The sequence below is a fragment of the Haliotis asinina genome, chromosome 6 (assembly GCF_037392515.1).
Source record: "Haliotis asinina isolate JCU_RB_2024 chromosome 6, JCU_Hal_asi_v2, whole genome shotgun sequence".
In the NCBI taxonomy this organism is placed as follows: domain Eukaryota; kingdom Metazoa; phylum Mollusca; class Gastropoda; order Lepetellida; family Haliotidae; genus Haliotis; species Haliotis asinina.
Window position 1 is genome coordinate 5,076,527 of NC_090285.1, and position 20,126 is coordinate 5,096,652.

Genomic DNA, 20,126 nt, shown 5'->3' on the forward strand with positions numbered 1-20,126 from the left:
TAAAGTTACCATTTCATTGTGAAGGAATCTTTAGTAAAGCCACATCCAAAGTTTGACATATGTGGGTAATGTAGTTCACGAGATTTGAGTTACCACAACACATTGGGGTATAATATTTGTAAAATAATTGCAGAAAACGAAAACAACATGTTATTTGGTACCCCTTGGATAATGGTATGTCCTCAAGTAATATCATATACCCCGTCGTAATCAACAGCCAAAGATTTGGATTACTTGATTTAGATTTAGACATGGACTGTCATTGACTACACTGCAACATCACCTGTCTACAGTACTATCATCGGTCGCCACAGCACATCATCACTTGGCTACAGTACATCATCACTTGGCTACAGTACATCATCACTTGGCTACAGCACATCATCACCTGGCTACAGCACACCATCACCTGTCTACAGTAAAATCATCACTTGGCTACAGCACATCATCACTTTCCTACAACACGTTATCACCTGGCTACAGGACATCATCACCTGGCTACAGTACATCATGACTTGGCTAAAGAACATCATCAATTGGCTAAATTACATCATCAATTGGCTACAGTACATCATCAATTGGCTGCAGCACATCATCACTTGGCTACAGTACATCATCACTTGGCTACAGTACATCATCACTTGGCTATAGTACATCATCACTTGGCTACAGTACATCATCACTTGGCTACAGTACATCATCGGTTGGCTACAGCACATCATCGCTTGGCTACAGCACATCATCACTTGGCTACAGTACATCTTTTGGTTACACTACATCATCACTTGGCCTAGGTTCAGCATGACTCGGCAGCAGCACGTCATCACTCAGCAGGAGTAAGCACTCAATCGAAAGCCGTACATGAACACTCCCCTGTCGTAACAATACTGTCCGATCAACACCCTTCGCTTGCAGTACACTCACGTTAACGTAGTGATTTTCATTTATCAAAACACACATACTCCAATTGCAAAACATCTCTTTACGTGTTCTAAAGAGTGTAAGAAGTGCATGAACATATCAAGCAGTATAAAAAATATATCAACCGATTACTGGAAGGCAAAAAGATAAGGCTAAAGAACTTTCGAAAATGTTTACACAAAGTAAAGTCTACAAACTAAAGGGAGATAAATCATATGGAGCCAAACTCATATGAACCAAATGCGACATTCATCAGATTCGGTAACCTGATTGGTAAGTATTGTGAATAACAGACTTAACACTTTTTATAAAACATTAACGTATTACATCTTGCCCAGACGAGTTTCACAAATGTCCACTCAACAAAAGATAACACCTTTGTTATGAATATGCTCAACTAAAAACTAGCAAAAGCGTTCGATAATGTATGGAGGGTTGGGCTACTCAACAGTGTAATTAATGGTAGATTTTTAACTCTTGTTCAAATAATGTATGATAATATGAAATCGTTTGTACTATCCTTACTAATGATAGATGTACATCTGTGAGTCTTTGTAGCTTCCCAGATATTGATATGAACCAATGTATTTCATTTATGATACTACTGTATGTAGATGTCACTGTCCTTTTTTGATGATTCTGTCCCTGGGTGGGGTGTACGATTTATATATATATATATTAGTCGCTCAAAGGGTAATCTGTTACAGGTATGAGCTATATTATGTTGGAACAACTCCAAAAATCATCAAAGTTGATTTAGATAATTATGCACTTATCCAAGGCGCTATCCAATGTTTAATGCCAGTGGTTAACTTCTCAGGTAGAATCAATCCTAGAGGGTCAATTTTACCGAAGTTGGAAAGCTGAGATAGACAACAGCCCTGAAGGTTTCTATTACAGATACATTAAAAATCTTTAGAAAATTATCTCCTTCTTCCACCTATGTATATTTACCAGTTTTAAAATACGAAACGTGTAACCATAACGTATATGTTGAAGTTGGCCGTTGCCATGGCATTGATCGTCAAAACAGAACCTGCAGTCTCTGTAGATCACTTGCTGTAGCAGATAATTTTCATTATTTATTTAAATGCGAAGCTGTTACTGAACAAAGAAATAAATACATTCCCATTAAATGCTTAATATCTTTCCCTAACCTAATAACGTATAAAGCATATTCATGAAGCAAAACCTGGAGCAGTAAAAAAGATATAGCAAACTACCTAAACCTAGTTGCTAAAAAGTGAGAAGAAACTGAATGATATATGTCGTATTTATGTTGTAAAACTATGCTTGTACTTTCTGCCATCTTGCCTTTATGTATATGTATTGTGTGTGTTCATAATGTTTCTCTTGTACCACCAGCAGTGTGTTCTTGATATTAAGAGAGCTTGAGAATACTCTTAGTTATCGTAACATAATGGATCATGGATGATTCCAGAAAGCTAAAAATTTATCGGAAAGGTTCCAGTTGGAAAAAGGACAGATAATTAATGAAGGCCACATTGGCCTGCAAACGTTTAAAACTACTAGCCCCATACACTGACAACGAACTCTCATTACCGCCGGGCCGGCGATTATATGTCGCTGATCAAATGATCTTCTTGTTCCTATTGTATCGCAACGTTGGTAGATTGGTAGGTTGGCTGGTTTGTTTAATTTGTTGTGTATCGCTGCACTCCGCAATATTCCAGCTGTACGGCAGCGGTCTGTAAATAATCGACCAGACAATCCAGTGATCAACATCATAAGCATCGTTCCACGCAGTTGTGATACAATGACCACCCGATCCCATTAGACACCCCGTCAGGCAAACCTGGGTAACTGAAGACCAGTTCTAACACGGATGGTCACGAGTATAGAGAGGATCTAGGCATAGTGTTCTTGTTAACATTGTGATGATCCGAACAGTATTACTTTCGGGGGATAGCTCGTAGTTGGAATTCAGGTGGCGCATTTGTTAAACCCAGTATTCCTTCCAGTGGAGGCTTAACCCCGTTTACTGGGACGAACTTGAACTTCTGAATCATGGTGGTGAGGAAGAGGAAGAGCTCCATCCGGGCCATTGCTTCTCCCAGGCAAATCCTTCGACCTTAAAATATGAAAACAAAAGTTCAGTTCTATTACCGTATGTATGTATGTATGTATGTATGTATGTATGTATGTATGTATGTATGTATGTATGTATGTATGTATGTATGTATGAATGTATGTATGTATGTATGTATGTATGTATGTATGTATGTATGTATGCGTGTGTGTGTGTGTGCGTGCGTGCGTGCGTGCGTGCACGTATTCATGTATGTATGCACGTACGTGTGTGTGTGTTTGTGTGTGTGTGTGTGTGTGTCCATGCCACTCTATGAAAGGAGCGTATGTGCATGTACTTATGTATGTGCATACAGGTCTGTTGCATACGCTATGTAGCGTTTATAAGTAACTCACTCAAAGAAAATGGGATAAAATCATACATGTATATATACATCCAGTGCTTTCAGAAACTTGACGAAGACAGGGTCGGTATATTCAAAACGTTTGCCAAAGACAATGGAACAGACAATGGAACGGCATTCTGCGCTAAACGCTCTATGTGGAAACCTTGGCCTGTCTGTTTCTCCAGGGCTAAGACAAAGTGTGCAATTTCCTCGTGTATTTTGTCCTCCATGATCGTTCTTCCAGCCCCAAACTCTCGCAAAATGTTGAGAGCAAAGCGCCTTTGTTCATGCCACAAGTCCCCGGAAGATGCGACTACTCCTGTTTGCAAAATATAGTGAAATAGAATTCAACCCTATGCCGTAGCATAAATGGCACTGTATGTATGTATATTGGAGACATTTGTAGAACAGTGTTGTATGTGAATCACGTTGTTTCTGTTAAGACTCATTTCAGGACGGCGGTGACCTGGTTTCTATATTAAGACTGGGAGAAAGGATTGTAGAGTAAGGTTCTGGGCCTACTCTGGAATATACCAGTGATGTCAGAGGAACTGGAGGGGGATCTGAATCTGGTCTTTGCCAACTCACATACTCACATATTGCAGCGACGTGAATCTTACCATCAACATCTTTGTGTCCACAGTCAATTCTATTATATTAAGTTATATTGCATTTGTATTGCCACGCTGTTTCATACCATCATTGTAATTTCTTTGTATAACTGGGTATAACATTGTTCAGGTATATAATGCTGGAAAGGTGTGACATTAGTGAGCTGTATTGTACCAACAAGGTATGACATGGGTCAGCGGTATAGTGCTGCGAAGGTATTAAGTGGGTCAACTGTATGTTGCTGCCAAGGCACGGTATGGGTCAGCTGTGTGTTGCTGCCAAGGTATGAAGTGGGTCAGCTGTATAGTGCTGCCAAGGTATGACATAGGTCAGTTGTATGTTGCTGCCAAGGTATGAAGTGGGTCAGCTGTATGTTGCAGCCAAGGTACGACGTGGGTCAGCTGTATAGTGCTACGATCGTTTAAATTCCATACACAGCAAGTCTCGAGTTTAGGCAAGTTGCAGGGATAATGAGTCTTTTATTGCATCAGTAGGAAGCTTGTATCAAATGTATATAGCATAGACCAAAATACTATCGAAAAAGCGTGACATCGTGCCGTTAAACACTCGTTTTTTCGTTCAGATGCCCTCTGTAAACCTACTATATGGAATTCGGTTTTTGCAATACCTACATCTAGCAAAAATTGAATGCACCTTATCTGTGTTCGTGTACACACAAATTTTCACTTTCACCAACAATGCAGTACAAAAAGGTAAATGACACAACCAAACACAAACTGCTTACAATGTACCTGATTTGACGATGGTTTTAGCAATGACGGTTATTGGCACTATTAACGTTTTCATTATGGCTGTCGTGCCCGTCATGGTCCAATGGTTAGAGCCACTCTTAAAACACCTTTACTTCAGCTAAAATTTGAAGAAAACGCTCCTTTTCTCCTTGCGAAGAAATCAGTCAAAAATGTGTGTGGCCTGTCGGAGAAGACATCGGTGTTCTTGATTATGGCTTCTTTAAGGACGTTGTAGGCATTGAGGACGATGACAGGTTTGTGGAAGACATACAGACTGAAAATATCGCCATACTTCTGTCGAAGGTTCTTAAACAAAACACGGGAATCAGTCTCCATTGACAGGGCGTTCCCCTGGAACGGAAGGAGAGGGGGGCCAAGGGGAAGTCCATTTGCCCGCCGCATTGACAGTCATAACACTGTCAGCACCACGACCAGAAATAAGTGAGTGAGTGAGTTAACATTTAACGTCACATCGGCAATATTGCAGCCATATCGTGACGAGAACAATATAAGTTATAGTAATGTTAGGATGAGAAAAGAGAAAAAGTAAAACCTGTCAGCGAAGGACAGTAAAAACACTAGAGTATCACAGAACATAAAACTAGCATTGAAAGTTAAAACATTGGAATTAAAGAAGACAATACAACATAAAACCGGGGCTATAGATCGCCAACAACTGAAGGTAGATCACCATACTAAGGTCCATGGGGACTTACATTACTTCTGCTACCTGCATGAACCCTAGTTGGATTTACACCATCCCTTCAGCTATTGGCGATTATCCTGAAATTTAGCTATGACTTAAAACAACAAATATTCTACGATTAAAAACTAGTAGTAGATTTAAATTGACTATGAGAGTATTGGACTTACGTACCCTCTCAGGAGGACAATAATTTTACAATACTTCAACCCCCTTTGAGGGTATCGCCACTAACAATCTAAGTTACTAATTTAAACTACCAATCATTAAAATACAACTATCTACAGAACATATCAATTACAATTCAATAAGAAAATCAATTTCTTTTAAAAATCCAAGAATTAAATGAGTACTAACTGTGCTAAAAAGATCCTTCATTGTTTTGACATTGAAATAGTTATCCCTTATGATGGAGAATTCAACACAGTCAAGCAGGATATGCTTGACCGTGGTTCTCTCATCACAAGGGATACAAAACGGAGGATCATCGCCTTTTAGTAAATAACTGTGGGTGTAACGCGTATGGCCAATGCGACACCGTCGCAGAATGACCTCTTCAAATCTGGACTGACAGCCTAAGGGAGTGTAACCAATATAAGGTTTTATGGCATGTAATTTATTTATTCCCACTTGGGTATCCCACTTCTTTTGCATCAGATCACGAATGTAAGTTCTAATGCTAGCTTTATAGTCAGAGTATGGAATAAGAAGTGGTGTCACAGATTTGTTGAGTGCAGCCTTAGCAGCAAGATCGGCCATTGCATTCCCAGAAATACCTACATGGCTGGGTAACCAACAAAAGACGATGTTGCACTGGCCAGTTGCAAGATCATTATACAATTCAATTATGTCAATTAAAAGTGGATGTTTACAAGACAATTTTTAATAGCCTGAAGGCAAGAAAGAGAGTCAGAAAAAATTATATACTGTACATGATTAGGATGTCTTTGAATATATTGAAGACCCGTTAATATTGCGTTTGCTTCTGCAGTGAAAATGGAGCTGTTATCAGGTAATCGAGAAGATATTGTCCTGGATCCAATGACAGTGGCACAAGCAACTGTGCCACCATCCTTGGACTCATCTGTAAATAAGGATTTGTATGTACTATAATTATTTTTTAATTGCATAAACCCTTGTTTATATTGTAATTCGTTTGTGTCTGATTTTTTTAACTTTGTTAAGGTGAGGTCAACCTGTGGCCTCACTAATTGCCAAGGAGGAGAAGAAAGAAGACGAGAAGGCGCTATACTTTTCAGCTCAATGCCGGCAGCAGAAATAAATGGTTTAATTCTGTGCCCAAGAGGCGGAACAAGAGAAGGCTTTTTGTTGTATAAATGCTCATAAAGAGGATCGAAAACACAGTTAAAAGCAGGGTTGGATTCGTTAGAGTATAGTTTTGTAATATATTGTAAAGCTAATTTGATGCGGCGCTGTGTAAGAGATGGTTCGTCGGCTTCGACATAGAGACTGTCAATAGGAGAAGTTCGGAACGACCCAAGACAAAGTCTCAGACCTTGGTGGTGGATAGAATCAAGGAGTTTTAGATTGCTGTTACAGGCTCCACCATAAATGATGGAGCCATAATCAAGCTTCGAACGGACAAGTGAACGGTATAGGTGCAGGAGAGTAGCTTGATCCCCTCCCCATTTTGAGTTTGACACAATTTTCAATAGATCAAGTGCCTTCAGACATTTAGTTTTCAAGGATTTGATATGCGGAAGAAAAGTTAAATGAGAGTCGAAAATCAAACCTAAGAACTTGGCCTCCTTAACGACTTTGATAGGAGTGCCATTTAAAAATAATTCTGGGTCCTTATGTGGTTTATACTTACGGCAGAAATGGATGCAATTAGTTTTTGTCTTAGAAAACTTCAAACCATTCTCAAGACACCATTTATTTATTTTGTTTAAACATACTTGCATTTGCCGTTCAATAGTATGCATATTCTTACCGCGACAGGAAATATTAAAATCATCCACGAAAAGTGATCCATCTTTTGAATCGTTTAAAACCTTGGATAAACTGTTGATCTTGATACTAAATAAGGTCACAGACAAAATGCTGCCTTGCGGAACACCCTGATCCTGATTGTAATGATCAGACAGGGTAGAACCTACTCGGACTTGAAATTGTCTGCCTTGTAAAAACTGCGCTATAAAAAGAGGTAAACGACCCCTTAAACCGAAATCATGTAAATCCTTTAAAATGCCATGCTTCCAGGTGGTATCGTATGCTTTCTCGAGATCAAAAAAGATCGATACAGCATGCTGCTTATTTATAAATGCATTTTTTACAAAGGATTCTAAACGTACCAAATGATCAATGGTACTACGATTCTTCCTGAATCCACACTGAATATTTGTGATAAGGTTGTTAGTTTCAAGAAACCATGTTAATCGATTGTTTACCATACGCTCCATGGTTTTACAGACACAACTCGTTAAAGAAATTGGTCTGTAATTAGATGGATCGGTATGATCCCGGCCAGGTTTAGGAATAGGAATGATTATAGCATTTCGCCAAGATGGTGGGAAATTACCAGAAGTCCAGATACTGTCAAAGATATTCAATAATGTTTGTAAACACGATTCAGGGAGATGTTTAAGAAGCTGATAATGAATATTATCGGGGCCTGAAGCAGTGTCATGAGCTTGTCCAAGAGCAGCAATGAGCTCATGAATAGAAAATAATTCATTATAATCCTCCCCATTATCTGAATTAAAATTAATATTCTTTTTTTCTTGATGGTTTTTAAATTTCTGAAAAGTCGGTGAATAATTTGATGAGGAGGATTGTTTAGCTAACGTTTCACCTAGTTTGTTAGCAATATCAGCTTTTTCAGTTAAAAGAGTGTCACCCTCCTTAAGATGGTGCACACTACATTTGGAACCTTTACCTTTTATCTTCTTCACCATATTCCATACCTTAGAAATAGGTGTTCGTGAGTTAATTCTAGAAACATAATTTCGCCATGACTGTCGTTTACTTTGTTGAAATGTACGACGAGCCTTGGCGTTTGAGATTTTAAACTGGTTTAAGTTATGGACGGTTGGATGTCGACGAAAATATTTTTCCGCCTTTTTTCTAGCCCTTCTAGCCTGTTTACAGTCAATAGTAAACCATGGCTTCCGAATATGTGGAACCATAGAGGACTTGGGAATACAATCATCGGCAATCATGTTTAATTCATCAGAAAACATCTGAATAGGATCAGACACATTGAGAAAGAATTCTGGTTTTAGTCTGTTAGTGCATAAGGTCTCGAATAAAGACCAATCTGCCTTGTTAAAGTTCCATCTAGACAATGGTGCAGCGTCACTGGGGTTTATGGCTGAAAGTATAGTGGGAAAATGGTCACTTCCACAAAGATCATCGTGGACTGACCATTCAAATTCATTGTATAAACTGGAATCAGCAACAGATAAATCAAGAGAGGAGTACGAACCTGTCGCGGGATGAAGATATGTATGAGAATTATCATTGAAAATACATAAATCAGTATTCGTGAAGAAATCCTCAAGAATCTTTCCTTTCCCATTGGTGTTACTGCTACCCCAAAGTGGGTTATGACCATTTAAGTCCCCCATGATAATACAAGGTTTTGGGAGTTGGTCATAAAGGATCTGATGATCGGATTGCTGCAGAGTCGATGATGGCTGAATATACAATGAACACAAGGTAATAACAATATGCAGAGTAACACGAACCGCAACTGCCTGAAGAGGGGTAGTGAGAGGAACAAGACTGTGGATAGTTCCCTGCTTCACCAAGATAGAAGATCCCCCTGTAGCTTTATTACCGGGAGGTGAGAAACAGTGGTATGAATCATATTGTCTGATATCAAAGTTATCCGTGGGTTTTAGATATGTTTCTTGCAAACATAATGCTGCTGGCTTGAAGTCTTGAATTAATAGTTGCAAATCATTGAAATTGTTTTTAAGGCCTCTACAGTTCCACTGAAGGATATCGAAAGAACAGCTCATGGAGGCTGAACTGGAGATCGTGATCTCGAGGAAGATCCTCTCCGCTGAGTTGTCGGAGAAGGAGTGACTTCCATGTCTAGAGGTTCAAAGTTGTTATGAACCTCTACAGGGGATGTTAATGGGGAAGGGACCTCTACATGTTTGAGGGTCCTAGATCCTTTCTTCTTTGATTGTTTCTTTTCCTTGTTAGTAAGTTTTACACTATTTTGTGAGTTTTCCACTGTTTCGGGCCCTCGAGCAAGCTGAGGTCCAGATTGAAGAACAGTCTGTGAAGCTGATGTTGATGACTTGTTGCCTTCAGGAGTCACTGATTGCTTATCAGTGACACAGCAGATGTCTGTCTGACATGCTCTGTCAACTTTGCTCTGTGAAGAGGTAACAGCAGCAGAGTAAGAGTGAGAAGCTGACTGAATTGGGTGAGTCTGAGTTGTCAGTAATTTTATTGCCTCTGAAAAAGAAATATTATTTGTATACTTCAGTTTGATAATCTGGGATTGCTTCTGAAAGAATGGACAGGATTTTGAAGAAGAGAAGTGGTCACCGTTGCAGTTAGCACACTTGATATCGTCTGTACAGGTATCCATACTTTCATGAGTTTTGCTGCAACGACAGCATGTTGGAGATTTAGTGCAGGACCTGGCCCCGTGTCCAAACTTCTGACAGTTATAACAACGGAGTGGAGTCGGTATGTACACATCGACTTCAATGTTGAAATAACCAGCCTTAATTGATGATGGTACTTTTGGTAAGGCAAAGGTAAGGAGATATGTTGTCGTTTGAACAATCCTGTCTTGCTCCTTCCTAGTAAATCTCTTCACAGATGTTACTCCTTGAGACTTCAGCTCTATCGCTATCTCATCCTCGGACATGTCAGACAGACATCTAGTGCGATCACGGATTACACCTCTACAAGAATTTAGAGATTTGTGTACCGAGACAGAAATTTCAGTGGTTCCAAAATGGCTTGCTTTGAGTAAATTGATAGACTGTTGACGTCTTGAACATTCAACCAGCAGGGATCCATTTCGTAAACGCGATACGTTCTTAACATCTCCACAAATCCCTTTAACAGCTTTAGAAACAACAAAAGGATTAATCTTAAGGGGTGTATCATTAATTCCATTGACCACCAGAAACCGCGGCCATGAGTCAGCATTATCCTGTGAGACACTGTCATCATCAGATGAAATGATTTCTGTATCTAGATGCCTTCTTTTACTTTTCGATCGTGAACCAGTGTATTGTAAGGTTGCCATGATATGGAAAAAGATTCAACATCCCTGCTCCCCACCCACCATGGAGTGTCAACAAGGACGGTGTCGAAGTGGAAGCCACCTACAAGCACCAGGGTTACAGGGATGCTATACTCCAGCAAAAGAGACACAGGTAGCTACAATAGTCAAACAGAGTGAAAGTAAGGCTGGTTCCGCCCTAGACATTTACCTGATGACAAGTAGAACCCGGAGGTCAATAATGCCAGATTGGCCCATGAGCCACCGCCTTCTGGCACAGGACTCGAGGCAAATTTATGTTACAATCATTTCTGTACTAGAAATCAAGATGACCAATACCCAATAAGATAAATGTGCAAAACAAAATTGCTATGCACAGGGCATGGCGTGACCAGCCGATTGATAGAATCGGGCCGATTCTACCACCCGTCTAGGTGAAGTAAGGGCCAAAGTGGTGTGTTGAGCAACAGGAACACGGCTCCAGGCTCCTACTGCCCTCAACCACCAGACTACCGTCCTCCACCGACGCGGGACGCAACCCACGGCAAACAGGTTGCCCAATTCGGTCGCTCCTTGCGACCAGCAATGGGGTGCTATGGACCTATTTGACCCGGGTCCACACGGGGGTTTGAACAGCTCTTAGCGTTACCCAGCACCCACCAAGAGGAGGTGGCTGTTCACGGGTGCCAACCAGAAATAAGGCAACTGTTGTAAATCCAGAATCCCACATGATGATTGTGCGCTGGTTTCCAACCTGTGTGAAAGCTGACTGGAGAGAGCAAGACTATGTATCATAATGACATGTGATCCAGTCGTCTAAGTTGCAGCTATTCGCGGTGTAGAGTTGCGTCCCTTGAGCACACCTATGAAACCTATGAGTTTTGTTTCGGATCCTGGTTTGCTATAAGTTCGTTTCTAGGTTTGTCGCCACCACGTTTCTTTCACCATAATGGTAAAGTTTGAGCCCTCCTACATTGATCTAACGACGTGATGTAAGCGGAATACTGCTAAAAGCGGCTTTAACTAATTAGCTCATAACTCAATTTTCCTCTGAACCTTAGCTACAGTGCGCTGTGCAGCTTTACACAGGTTAGACACTCCACAAGACCCGTGTTTTTTATCATGATTCATAACTCCCCTTGGAAGGAGCCACTCAACCCCACTGGGCACCCAAGCTGGCAATCAGCTCATTTAATGGGTATAACCTGTCAGGGGCATTGTACATGTGGGTATTTGGTTCAGCGGAGGTCAGAGGGTAGCAGAGAGGGAAGGGGAATGAAGTTAGTTATAATGGTAATATAGTAATAGTCCGCTTATATGGAGCTCATATCCAGGCACATTGCTTGCTCATGGCACAATGTACATTACTAACCTCCAGTCAAAGGACGCTATCATACTTCCCAATGCTTCTTCAGCTCACTGGGGATCATACAGCTATGCTGTCTCGTAGACACAATGAACTGAACACTCACAGTACCAGCACATGCCCACGGGCACCCATTTTACAGCTGGGTGAACTGACACAATGTGGATCTAGAAACCTCGTCTAAGAGTGCTACGCAAGTGTGCCCACCTTGGGACCTGAACCAAGGTGCCTCCACCAGGGAGGAGACCCGTGTAGAATATGTCTTCAGGGGTCGAATATGTCGTCTGCAACCCATGCTTCCAACAAAAGGCGACTATGCTTGTCGTAAGAGGCGACTAACGCGATTGAGAAGTAGGGCTCGTTGAATTGGTTGACACGTCATTGGTTCCAAAATGCGAAGGTCGATGCTCATGCTATTGATCACCGAATTGTCTGGTCTTACTCTTGATTATTTACATGCCGTCGCCATATAGCTGAAATTTTGCTCAATGAATGCATATAAAGAAGCGCCTTCATTTACACTTTTAACTCAAGCGATACTACGATACTTAAACTTCCATATGTATCGCGACAGGGTATGGATTTGACTTCAGCAATGAAATACCCACATTTAAATTGTGTCGAAATATGATCAGTTCGGTGCAGAAATTCACGAAAGATTCGTCTTCAGAAAGTATTATGCATTGTAAGTGTATAATCGATCGAAAGCTTCATTTCATCGTTCCCTGAATACGTAGATCGATGCTCATGGCATCAACCACTGGGTTGTTTGGTCCAGACGACGTTTTTCAAAGACTATTGTTGTATGAGCGTGTCTTTCGATACCAGGGAAACAAATACGTCATTGTCTAAGGTGTCGTTGGAGGAAAGTTGTATTTCTCAGAAGCAAGCAAACTCTTTAGTGTGTGAGCGAGTTGGGTTTTACGCCGCCTTTAGCAATATTCCAGCAATATTGTGGCGGGAGACATTAGGAATGGATCGAAACGTGGCCTCCGACATGACAAGCCAATGCTTTAACCATAGGGCTACCACGCCGCCCCGACGATCTCATTAAGAGACGGCAACCTATTATTGTTATATAAAAACAATATTCATTCGCCATGACACTATTATGAGAGACTCTTATCTTTTCCAAGGTAAATTCCTATAAGACGTTTCACGCTAATGATCTATTTACTGCACTATGACCAGTGCAACGTCGGCACAGTGGTTTTGTGTCTAGCTACAGTGCATTCAGGGACTTCAGATGAAACTGATCATTGAGGTATAACTGTGTTCCAAATGTCATGTTTAATGCTGATTTTGGTAGGACAACTGTTCCAATGAATGAGAAAGTTCGAATTCTAATCCTATATCCTGCTTAGGTTAGTTGTGTCTAGGTGAATTGCCCCCTTATCCCCTATTGTCACACCAGTCATATGCTTAGGGTGGATGGACCCTCACTCTTTGTCATTACTTCATACACTGATGCACATTGTGAAATCGGTTACCACATGTTACAGTCAGATTGTGAAACCAGTCATTTCGTGAAATGACTAAAAATGCCGGTCATTTCGTGAAATAACTAAGAGGGCGAGCCATTTCATGTCATTTAGTGTAACAACAACCAGTACACAGTTATTGTCTGGTGTGGCTGCTTTCGACACTGCAAGTGTCAAAGTGTCAAAATGACGCAAAATGGCTGGCCCTCATAGTTATTTCAAGAAATTACTGATTGCACAACCTGACTGTAACATATACAATGTACCATAGCGTCTTTCTGATTAGTCATATATTTACAACTTAAATCCCAGATAGGGAATTCTTTAGAAGCTGACACGGTTCCAGTTTGATATTAGTTTTGCTGAGCCTTTGATGAGGCCGCCATTTTGATCATAAATGGATCTAACAAAACATGTGGCAAATGTTTTCTAGATTCCTTTGGCCTAATTTGTGGTATGATGTTGATAAAACTTTGCAGCATCTATCATTTCTACGAAACGGATGGCAAAATACCAACTGTACCATTAAAAACATTCCAAACTTTGAAGAGACATTCAGCAGTGTCATAATTGATCAGGTTGGTCCTTTACATATCGTTTGGGATGAGGCCCATGGCCAGAATACCGCACTGTCATTATTCTACAGGATTCTGAAAACTCCATGACTTGACCCATTCCGTTCCCACAGAGGTTACTTGTCATATCTTCCTACGAACCTCTGTTCTAATACGGCCATATTTCGCAGTTCTCATAAAATCCCTTAGCGGCAAAATATGTCAGATTTATCTCCCTTTTTATCTGTCCAATCAGAACACGTGTTACATCGACTTAGATTGCAAGCAATGTGGAGAAATATAAATGGCATAATTGAGTTCTGTCTAGAAGAAACATTCGAGTATCGCGCTCGGGAAGAGGTTCTAGTTTTCACAGAAATTACCGAGATCTTTCGAACGATCACTTTTGAAACAAAGTCGCTGACTGCACTACTAAATCTGATTGCCTCCAATCACTAGTCTTGAATACTCGCACTATGAAAGGTTACATACGAAGATGTGACAAGTTACCACTGTGGGAAGAGAATGGACTTTGCACAGGAAGCAACTGCACGTGAGTCGAAAGAATGGCGAAATTTATACCAGTGGTCTATGTTCATATAACATTCTCGCTAAAAACAAAAATGAACACTTGAATACGGATAACTCATTTTTAAAGTGTGTTCGGTGGTACATAACAAGCCGACCAGACGAGAAGGATTTTTATGATTATGTTGAGAACTTTGTAAAGGCATTAACTGATCATTTGATCTTGAAACGATTGATAACGTAGACAGTGATAGTACTCTGCAAGAAACATGTCATGCACTTAATGATGCGGATAACTGGAATACGGATTGAATTTTTTAAGGATGCTCCACAAAAGTGTCTTCATTTACTATGTAGCTTATTTAATTTGACTCTGTATACTGGCGTTTACCAGAAAGAATGGATTTTGGGAGTACTTATTCCATTTCATGAAATATTCCATTTCACGAAAAGGGTAGCGCAGCTGATCCTGCTAACTGCAGACTCATATTCTCTTTAGAGGGTTTTGGGGAAATCTTTCCCCAAATTTTGTGCTGAAGGTCAAATGATTGTTCAGTGCTCTTGCGATAGTTGACAATCTTATATTTGGTGTCATGCCTAGATTTACTGAGGCTCAGCGCAACAATGCGATTCGTCAATTGGAGGCTGGGGAGTCTCAGCCTGCGATTGAAAGCAACTGAATGTGTCACAGAGTACCATACCATGACTTTGGCATCGCTTTCGGCAGCAAGGATCAACACGTGATCGCCCGAGGTCAGGTTAGCCCCGTGTGGCCACACCCACTCAGGACAGGTTTATTCGGCTTCGACATTTGCGGAACAGGTTCACCACGGCATCCTCAACAACATCGGTAGTGCCAGGACTCAGAGCAATTTCTGATCAGACCGCCAGGAACCGCTTACGTGAGGCTGGTATTCGTTCCAGACGACCTTTGCGAGGACCTGCCCTTACATGTCAACATCGGTAACAATGCTGCGACGTCCCGACAGAAGAGCAGGTGTATATCAAGTCGTAACGAACGCTACGCTGCAAATTGTGTACAGGAATTGGACAGACTTGGTGATGGAAGTGTGGTGATTTGGGCTGGATTCTCACACAGTGGCAGGGCAGATCTCATTCAGGTCCAGGGCAATTTGACAGTTCAACGTTACCGTGATGAAATCATCAGGCCTCATGTTCTTCCTTCTATGAACCACCAGAACGTCATTTTTCAGCATGGCCGCAGGGATTTCGTTGCTCGGAACAACGGTCAGGTTCTTGATTGGCCCTTGATTGACAGCTACAGACGTTACCTGCTCTGTTTGTGGCCTTGAGGGATGAGTGCCAACTCATTCCCAGACACGTCATCCGGAATCTGGTTCTGTCTATGGGACGCTTATGCCAAGCAACCGTTGATGCTAATGGTGGCAACACAAAATACTGACTGCTCTAGATCTGCAACCTTGACCTTGGAACACTTGTCATTTGTGACGTACAGTTTCTTGCAGCATTGAACCGTTAATGTTCATTCAGGTTTTCTTCATGACTACCCTGTACTACTGAACCTTAAGTGTATAAACTGATAACAATTTTCAGTTACGCGTTTCTTTTTTTTGAGTAGTATATATCTTCCACATATCTTTGCATTGACGAAATGAACCACTAAGGCTGCTTTCATGGAATGCTCTGCAGTTCTCTCTGTAACGCTTGTTCAAGTTCAAGTCAGGGAGTGAACATGGAGACAGTTAACACGAGTTTCTATAATGTTCCAAGCATGTTCAATAGTATTACGATCAGGTGATGGTGCAGGCCAGTCCAAATGTGTGATGTTGTTGATCAACACATCATTAACAACTCTTTTTCAGGCACTTTCATCCACGGGCGGGCACTATCATCCATAAATATGAAGTTCGGACCCACATGTGGCATCAGAAAAATGATTACAGGTAGGTTTTAACCGGTCAGACTGTATGTGTGAAATGTGGAGCACATTCATGTAGCACATTTTGCACGTGATGGTTTGGGTGGTTGTGTTCGGGTAATGATACCTATGTTATCAGATAACTCAATTTAACAGTCACTAGAAGTTATGCTTTCTTTGAATAGTTTCCTTTCAGAACCATACCGGCAGAAATCGGTATCAAGAATGACAAAGACATTACAGTGAAAATTATTGTTTTTATTTTTGTGAGGAGGAGTGGGTCTCGTTGCTATACGCATGAGTCTAACTGCATATCGGGTAACACCATTGCAGCTGGACCTAACACCACGAAGGTCAACTCGCGATGTTTCTGAACTAGAGCAGGTGTGTAATACGAGGCGAGTGTCGGCATATCGCTGAGTGGTTGAAGCTGTTTCCCATGATGTGATACAATTTGTGCATGACCGCGTATATTATTTACCCGAGAGTGCCGCCAGTCTTTTACCCCGCTTGTCCACGCTCGTGTCATCAGTGTTAGACCATAAGCATATTCTCTTCAAAAACGTAGAGGAACTGTACTTTCAATGTACGATTGTAGAAATTGGGAGATATATGTGATTGAATCAATGTTGATACAATAAAAATGGACGTTTTGAGAATGCATCACCACATGAATTTCATTCAAAGCAAAGCTGTTCGTTCAGTTATCCCCCTTGGTAGGTGATTGGAGTATGGCATGAAAATTTCAGGTGTACAATTTTAAGTCAGTAGTGTGTGATCTGATCCTGAAAACCCTGGCCATGCACAGATGCAAGAAAATTATCGAAAAACATGGTCTACAGTGATTTCTCGACCTGCCATGTAAAGTGTCCAGATTCATAATGACACCCCATGCACGTGTAGGAGGCTCCTACGTTGTGCACGTGCTTCCCATGCATTGTGCGTGCGTGTGGTGATAACGTGAAATGATGCTGCAATCACAAGATGAATGTCATTGTAACGTTCCTTAATTTGTTTTCTTTCTACCAGACTTCAAAGTTCAGGCTCCCCTACTTTTTTCACTTTTTTTCTTGGTCGCCATGAAAACCGTGACAGTTCTTTTTCCAGGGTTTGTTTTAAATAATGGCTTTATAACATAATTCTTTTGATAGATAAATTTTGTAGAGCGGGCTTACGTAGGTGAAACTCCTTGACAAAAAGTGCGGAAACTGAATCCGTTGTCCCTTTACTTTCTCAAAGCTGAAATATGTGTCAGTGTATGTTGGTTAATACTACACCATAGCTGTGTATATGGGAGACGAAATTGTTGACGTACCCATAAAATAATGAATTTTAGTGCTTTTGTACAAATGTGACAGATTTGATCGTTGGAGACCTTTCATGATGGGACATTTTCTGGAAGGTTTACTGTGCCTAAAGGACACAAAAATGAGAAGATGTCGACTAGAACTTTCCGACTTGACTTACGTATTATCTTGAACGTGTAAACCATACCAGTAAACAATGCGAAGAGCAGCATGCGGGTCATTGGTTCATCAAGCGAAATACTGATCTGATCAACCAGCTAATTTCTGTACGAATGGGAGGCTGTATTTAGTGTTATAATTAACTTTGCAAATATACCAACACTCTTTCCTAACAGTTTATTTTCTCAAGAACTTAAACTGTTTTGTTAGAAACGAATGTCTATTACCTACACTCACAGAGAGAAAACACAGCGAATTCTTTCTTGGTTATTTTCCCTCTTTATCAGGGAAACAGTCTGGAACAGTTCTGAAGTTTTCCGAACCCCCCAAACATGTTCGTTTTGTTGACTATGATAAAGACACATTTAGGGAAGGTGGATCCACGGAACTGAACATCATGGGGAATATGAAGGTAAGAAAGGTAAAACGTCTACGACCTTGGCCGAAACTGTCATCCGGAAGGCCATAAGTCTGACAAGCAGAGGATCACTACTTTCAAAACGATTTCCAAATACTGTTAAACAAAGCAAACTGGACACCGCATTGTGGTATCAGCCGCATGTAGTCGAAACCAAGTCCTGTCTCTGATTTAATGCCTGCAAGAAGATGCGAGATGTCCTGATGAATTTGTTGTTCAGAACAGACCGCAGGTATCTATGTTCACCTGTTTTATAGTTGACACAATTTCTTCCAGTGTGTTCATGCTATCATTGCATAATAACCCAGACTCTTAAGTATTGGGTGGTATCAACTTTATTTCAAAGGCATCAATAGTTGCTTATTGGTAATGAAACAACAACAAGGGTACTTTCTGGGGAAACAATCTCAACCAGTTGGTTTGAATGGATCTCTAGCACTTGAATAATGTACCAGGTACCTTTTTTATTTATCTTAGATAGGTATAATAAGCTATGGAGTGCACGACTCCATGCTGGAGCTGGTTACAAACTGGCAAGCGTGAAACTATAGGTATACAAAGTCAGGGAATGCACGACTCGAACTCCATGGGTTACATGCACGTTCGAGCTGGTTACACATCAGCTACAAAGATAATTCAGATACAGAAAACCAGGGAGTGCATGATTCCAGCAGCAAACTCCATGGGTAATGCTGGTTATACACTGGCCACAGAGAGTAGACCTCCAGCAGCAAACTCATGGGTTTGCATGTTGGAACTGGTTATTTATTGGATAAGAGAACTGTAGATTTTCAACGTGTGAAATAAATCTATTGGGCCATTTTTAGAAAGTCGGAGCATAGACCATTAGAGCATTTCCTATAATTTGTAACAAGGCAGTGTCATCCTACACACATCAGGTAATTCACATGATTTAATAAATTTGTCACAGAACATTCTACAACCTTTGGAGGCATAATATGACCATACACTGCGTCACGACCCGGATTTTGGTTCTCATTAATAGAACTGACCATACTAACTGAATATCGGTTCTTGAACTCATTAGAAGAAGGTAGACCGTCAGAATTACAGAGGTCCTTTACTTCAGTTATTCCATACTCGAACCAACTTTTAAGGTAAAAGGATGAATAAAAAAAGTCTTAGACAAAGGTTCTCAGGGAACCCTTAGACAAAGGTTCTCAAGGAATATCTGAGACAGATCATTCTGATCAGTTATGAATAGACTTCTGTTTCTCTTTCATTATAGAAGAACACCTTTCCAACATGGGTTGTCCACAGTGCAGAACTGATCAATGTCTGAGCCAGACTCAAGCAGATGAACAAGAACATTGAAAGGGTTATTAACGTCGTTGTTAATATACCTCTTAATAGCGCCTTGTTACAATGCAGCAATAAGGGATTTTAAATCAATCATCCTATTTCCTCCTTCCCTGTAATCCTTGTTCATGTTCATCCTCTTAATCTTATCAGGTTTACCACTCCAGATAAGACTGAACAACATGTTTTCAGTACCATCCAGGAAACTTTAGGGAGGATTAGAAAGCGATGTAAAATGTGTACTGAAGTAGATAGAAGTCTTATCAGTAATGTTTCTTTCTCGCCAATTCCCAAGGATTTTCGATAAAACTTTTGGCCTTCTCCGGGTGTTAATAACCATAAGGTCATTCAGATCAGCATTTAAAACGATACCAAAAATCTCAAGTACCCTGAGCGCCAGTCCAGGCCAAATTCACTACATATTATATCTTTACTGTTAGCCACAGCTCGAA

The 20,126-nt window shown here is 40.7% G+C and overlaps 1 protein-coding gene across 1 annotated transcript in view; it reads right to left on the reverse strand.

The window, feature by feature from the left end:
- Positions 1–4,834: 4,834 nt before the first annotated feature.
- The window catches only part of LOC137286759 (uncharacterized), a 38,263-nt gene continuing 22,971 nt past the window's right edge, over positions 4,835–20,126 (reverse strand). Inside the window, exon 24 of the mRNA XM_067818738.1 lies at positions 4,835–5,071. Coding sequence (XP_067674839.1) covers positions 4,835–5,071 — 237 coding nt within the window. The remainder of the gene's footprint in view (positions 5,072–20,126) is intronic.